Below are 6,457 nucleotides of genomic sequence, written 5' to 3'. Positions count from 1 at the left end.
TTCCATGGAAGATCGAAGCATATTGATATTCGGGTTCATAAAATCAGAGAGTTGGTAAATGAGAAAGAAGTTGTGATCGAGTATTGTCCAACTGAAGAACAAGTTGCTGATATATTTACAAAGCCATTAAAGACCGAGTTATTTTCCAAATTGAAGAAGATGCTTGGAATGATTAATTCTGCAAGTTTGATTTAAGGGAGGCAATGTTGATTAAAAATTTTAAATCAACTTGCATAAACTAGAATCTTCATGAAACATGGTTAAAGAATTGAAGAAGCAAAGTTTGAGTTGAAAACAACAATCATCTATTTACTAGAAGATGTTGGAAGCTTGAAGATTTTTGAAGAATATTTAAGAGAGTAGTATAACTACAACATTCTACAACATTGAAGAATTCAAAATCAAATTGAATTGAAATTAGAAGATTATAGAAACTACATGAATACAAGTTGAAAGATGATTCATGAAGCCAACTCATGAAATAGTAGTCATTACAAAATTGATTTGTGATTTATAAATTATTATTTTAGTAGGAAGCATTGCCTATATAAAGGCACATGTATTTTGTGTGTTCTATAATGAAATGAGTATGTTTTGAAATTCTCTCCATGAAATTGAAAGATGAAAAATATGATAGCGTCATTTATATGAGTGAGTGATCCTAGAGCCAATATAGTGTGAATATTTTACTTACAGATTTTGGTGAAACCATTTCGTATCTTGAAATTGAGAAATATTTAAGGTTAGTTAACTTAGATCTTGACTGAATTTTACCCTGCAAGATTGACCCTTGCTGGACGATACAAGAGGTCCGTGGACACTAGTATACTACTGCTTTATGCGGCAAAGTGTTGCTTGCTTTTCTTTCTTTACGTTTACAATTTGGTTTTATATTTTTGTTCGCCATAGAAGAATGGTTTGTCGATATGATTTCCTGGAGGATATCACCCCACCTAGAGTGTTGGAGAATCCACGTCAGGGTGATCTTTCAGACAAACCATGTCCCATAATTCCATCAACAAAATGATGGGAAATTCATAAATGCATAGCATGCGTTAAGGTGATTACACAAAACTACATGCAACGTGTGTGTGTAACTTATGAGAAATAAGGAAACGTCATATCTTCCTGATTATTGAGAACTCAGGTCTCAACTCGCAAGCTACCCTAGTACAAAGAATTCAGCAGCACAGATCCAGCTGTAAGTACCTTATCTTCGCAGTTGCCGCTGCAAAAAGCAAATACCAGTAGCATTAAAACCCATCAATGCATATGATAGTCCAAAATGTATTTTTCTGCTTTTGTCATGTTGAATTTTCGTCAATGATTTAAAAAATGAATTAGGGAATTAAAAGGTATCTACAGCATTACAGGACTTATCATGTAATGAAAATGAACATTGCTAAAGTACAGAGATAACAAACATACCCTTGGGGCATTTTGGACAACTTGCGGTCGCCTATCAGGAACTCTCTCCGGATCCGGTATCAACTCCGGACTATCATGCTTATAGAATGCTTGTAAAGCTCTTCCGATGAATGGGCGAACTATATTCACTTCCATGGCAGACAAATTTTTTATCTACAATAAATGAAGAATTATGTTGCCAGCAAGAAATACAAAGACCTATTATGAGAGATTCAAGGTCCAAAGTAGTCCCTCAGATTGGTTGCGTGCACTAAAATAGTCTTCGAGACCCCAATCACACCAATTTACATTCTTGAGATTAGCAAAAGTGCACTATATTAGTCCTTCAGCCCTTTTCCATCAACTAACTCATCACACCATTATAGACTAACGTGGTACACTTCTATCTGAGACATAATTGGTGCAATTGCACTTTCGGAAACTATTTCAGTGCATGTGGTGAATCTCAAGAGATCACTTTGGAGATTAACTCATTATGAGAACAAACAAGTGTAGAAATGCATGCAATTCTCGGTGCAACAATTGTAATTCAAGTGTAGGAAAGTGAGAACCCGATCTCTCTGTATTCTACTATATCATTATCGTTTACCTGCAGAGTCAATTATACGCCTTTAACTAGAAAGTGGCCTTCTAGGAGGCAACAAGTTGTCTTGCTTGTATGCTTGAATTTGGTTTACAAGCATATTAGACTATTAGTATGAATACTATGGAATAGACACAGCACAAGAAAATTTAAGATTATTTATCTTCCAGCTTTTGTTATCTAAAATTCAAGCAAGGCAACTTTACTCAAAACCCAATCTAGCAGTGGAAAAAATGTGATGAGACCAAAATAACCACGCAAAAACTTGAACTATTATAGATAATGGTCATGTACATATCATTTTCCAAGATGGTCAAGATTTCAGTTTATTGAAATATGTCGACAAAAGGAGTTTAATTTGGGTATTAGAAATTTTATATCTATTTACTTTGGCAACTTGCCTATGCATTCGAGGCCCTCAAAATTTATTTGCCAAGATTATTCTTTGAAAATTTTTTTTCTTATGAACGAAACTCTATTTTCATGAAAGAAATTATAAAAAAAGAACTTTAGTTAGTACAGAATGATAATGTAATCAACAAGAAGGAACCACTTGATTACATATGGCAGGAACACTGGTCTTGTAAACAACCATCAGTGAATCAAATTTACCTAATGCAAAAGAAAAAATTAAAAATATTTACCTTAACAGCAATTGTGCGACCATTGAATGCCTCCAGGTCAGTTTCAACCTTATGAAATCGTACATCTCTGATGTCCTCAATTAGAGATCTCACCTGTATAGAAAATAATAAGGTAAAGCATCTGAAAAAAAACCCAGGACATATTTCCACAAGAGGACCATTTCTATACTCACCATATATGCATCCGAGATGTCATCATTTGCACTAAAATTTGAAAAGACGTTAGTTAATGTAATAAGAGAAAAATGGTAAACAGAATAATGTCTCTTTTTCTTATGAGAAGAGCAATGTCTCTTAAACTCTGGACTTACTGGTCAAACAGAAGTCTAGAAATTTCTACATAGTGAAATGGCAGTTGCTCTGACATTTCTTGCGAGTTTCGCTCAGCTTCCAAAACTTGAGTCAACTTCTCTAGTTATAGAAAAAGAAAAAGGAATTGGAATAATATTAGGCCTTGTATATTTGTTAATTTAGCTTCAGTGTAAACCATAAAGCAAGAACCTTCAAACTAGCAATAGATCAAGACGAAAGCAGTACTATTGTACAAAATTTGTATATACACGTGTTAATCAACACACTTGAATTTCTTGGTCTTAAAATACCCCCTTGCTCTCCTAGACCGTCAACTACTGATATTTCAACTTCCCTTTCTATCTCTCTAATGCTCTCTCTTATGCTCTTCTTCACCAACTAACTCAATTGAATCCCTTTCCAAGGCCTATTAATCAAGGTCTAGTCCCCAAAACTTATTGTGTTAACAGAATCTTGACTTTTTCCAATGCAAGTACGTAAGATCGAAATGTAGTTTGTAAAAAAGCAATAGCAGCAACAATAACAACAAAATCTCATTCCATTAGATAGAGTCAACTATATGGATTAAATGATGTCGTTGCGCCCTATCATGTATCATGTCTATAGTGAGACTGTTGTCATGTAGATCTCCTTTGACCACCTCATGTATAAGTCCTTTTAAGTCTTCCTCTACTATTCGTCACCTGTTCATCTTCTATTAGTCATCTGTTCATCTTCCATCTCATCTACCTCTTTAACTGGGTGCTTTATTGATCTTCTTCCCACATATCTAAACCACCTGAGACGAGGTTTTACCATCTTTTCTACAATAAGCGTTACTCCAACTTTCTCTCTTATATCTTCATTCTTTATTTTGTCCATACGTGTGTAACCGTTCATCCATCCCAACCTCCTCATCTCTGTCGCGCTTAACTTATGTTCATACTCATTCTTTGCCACCCAACACTCTATTTCATATAACATAACCGGTCTAATGGCAGTGCAATAAAATTTTTCTTTAAATTTTAAAGGTACTCTTTTGTCGCATATCAAACCAGATGCACTCTGCTACTTTAACCAGCCCACTTGTATCCAATGTTTTACATCCTCAATTTCTTTATTATCCTATATCATACATTCAAGATACTTAAAACATTTTCCTTGCTGTAGAATGGTTTCTCCAATTTTCACTTCTATATTATTATTTCCTCCTGACCTGCCAATCTTAAATTCCATATATACCATCTTACTGCGGCTTATGCTCAAACCATACCCTTCTAAGCTCTTCTCCACAACTCTAACTTCTGATTTAAATCTTTCATTGTTTCTCCCATAAGTACGATGTCATCGGCAAAAAACATGCATCATGGTACTAGTTCCTGGATATGCAAGCACATCCAAAACCAATGTGAAGAGATATAGAGATAGAGATGATCCTTGGTGCAATCTTACACCAATAGAAAATTTTTCTGTCACACCACTTTGAGTTTTCATACTAGTAGTAATCCCGTCGTACATATCCTTAATTGCACAAATTTATACAATCCTTACCCTCTTTTTTTCAAAGACCTTCCATAGCATCTCTCTTGGTATCCTATCATATACTTTTTCCAAATAAATAAACATCATATGTAGATTTTTTTGTTATTTCGATATCTCTAAAAAGGCAAAAAGCAAATTTTTCTAATGTAAATCAAAAAGGAGATTTCCTACTATTAATCACAATAAAGTTGATTTCAAATTCACTCTTTCATTAACCCTTCTAGTTACATTCTAGAAATGCTCAACAGAAGAGGCATGAATAATGCTCAAATAGTACAAATGACTTGATGTGAAGAGAAGAGAAGACAACAACAAAAAAACAACAAAGTCTTCTTCCACTAGGCGGTCGGCTACATGGATCAAACAACGCCATTAAGCTCATGGATGGTCTTTCTATGTCTTCTTCTGCCTTTCACCCCTTTTCTATCTTCCAACTCATCCACCCTCCTGATTGGGTGCTCTGCCGGTCTTCTTATCAAATGTCCAAACCACATGAGACGCGATTCTACCATCTTTTCCACAATAAGTGCTACTCCAACTCTCTCTCTCTTACATCTTCGTTCCTTATTCTATCCAATTGCGTATGACCACTCATCTACCTCAACATCTTCATCTCTACCACACTTATGTTCGTGCTCCCTTTCGGCCGCCCAACACTTTATACCATAAAGTATAGCCGGTTTGATAGCAGTGCGATAGAATTTACTTTTAAGTTTTAAAGACACTTTTTTGTCACATATAAAACCAGACGCATTCCGCCACTTTGACCTACTTGGATCTTATAATTTACATCTTGTTCAATCCCTCAATTATCTTGTATGATGCACCCAAGATACTTAAAACTTTTAACTTTTCGTAGGATGTTTTCTCCAATCGTCACTTTTGTATTAGGGTTTTTCCTTCGGCAGTCGAATTTACATTCCATATATTTCGTCTTGCTACGGCTTATACGCAGACCATACACTTCTAGAGCTTCTCTCTATAAATCCAACTTCTTATTTAGGTTTTTCCTTAACTCTTCTATAAGGACGATATCATCAGCAAAAAACATGCACCATGGCACAGGCTCTTGGATATACTCTGTGAGTGCTTCCAAAACTAATGTGAAAAAGTATGGACTTAAGAATGATCCCTGGTATAATCCTATACCAATAGAAAATTTCTCTATCACATCACCTTGAGTCTTCACACTAGTTATAGCCACATTATACATGTCTTTAATTGCACGAATATATGCGATCATTATTCTTTTCCTTTCCAAAACCTTTCATAAGACCTCACTTGGTACCCTATCGTACATTTTTTCAAATCAATAAACACTATATGTAGATCTCTTTTATCACTATGATACATCTCCATCATTCTTCTTAACAGGTATGGAGTTTCAGTGGTATTGTGTCTCTTGTCTCAGCCTCCTTTCTATGACATTTTTCCGTAATTTCATGTTATGGCTCATGAACTTAATCCCTCTATAGTTTCCATAACTCTGTATACCCCCTTTATTCTTATAGATAGGTACCAAGGTGTTCTTTCTCCACTCATCTGACATCTTCATTGACCTTAAAATCTTATTAAAAAACTTGGTTAACCAATTGATGCCTTTCTCTCCAAGGCCTTTTCAAACTTTAATCGGAATATTATCGAGTCCTATTGCCCTGTCATTTTTCATCCGCTTAAGAGCCTCTTTTAACCCGAAATCTCGAACCCTTTAATAGTAATCGAAGTTTTGATCTTTTTCCCTTGTGCATAACCGACCAAGACTCAGAAGAATCCTCTGCCCTTAATTAAATAACTCGTAGAAGTAGCTCTTCCACATTTCATTGATCTTCTCATCTTGAGCCAAAACCTCTCCCTCTTTATCTTTTATGCACTTAACCTGATCCAAGTCTTCTATTTTTCTTTCACGGCTCTTTACGATTCTATATAAACATTTTTCTTCTTCTTTCGTGCCTAAAGACTGATAGAAACC

The 6,457-nt window shown here is 35.2% G+C and overlaps 1 protein-coding gene across 3 annotated transcripts in view; it reads right to left on the bottom strand.

Moving 5' to 3' along the window:
- Positions 1–685: 685 nt before the first annotated feature.
- Positions 686–6,457, bottom strand: part of LOC130933235 (DNA replication complex GINS protein PSF2-like) — a 29,201-nt gene continuing 23,429 nt past the window's right edge. For 2 of the 3 annotated variants that reach the window (XM_057862787.1, XM_057862786.1), the window contains exons 5-8: positions 2,967–3,066; positions 2,829–2,859; positions 2,656–2,748; positions 1,350–1,581 (exon numbers count right to left, since the gene is read on the bottom strand). In XM_057862787.1, the coding sequence (XP_057718770.1) occupies positions 1,360–1,581; positions 2,656–2,748; positions 2,829–2,859; positions 2,967–3,066 (446 nt within the window). In that variant the 3' untranslated portion in view covers positions 1,350–1,359. Of the gene's footprint in view, positions 1,229–1,349; positions 1,582–2,655; positions 2,749–2,828; positions 2,860–2,966; positions 3,067–6,457 lie in introns of those variants that run through there. The other variant, XM_057862788.1, reaches the window with a different exon arrangement.

Source organism: Arachis stenosperma, chromosome 6 (assembly GCF_014773155.1).
Source record: "Arachis stenosperma cultivar V10309 chromosome 6, arast.V10309.gnm1.PFL2, whole genome shotgun sequence".
Taxonomy (NCBI): Eukaryota; Viridiplantae; Streptophyta; class Magnoliopsida; order Fabales; family Fabaceae; genus Arachis; species Arachis stenosperma.
This window is presented reverse-complemented; position numbering and strand designations above follow the sequence as displayed.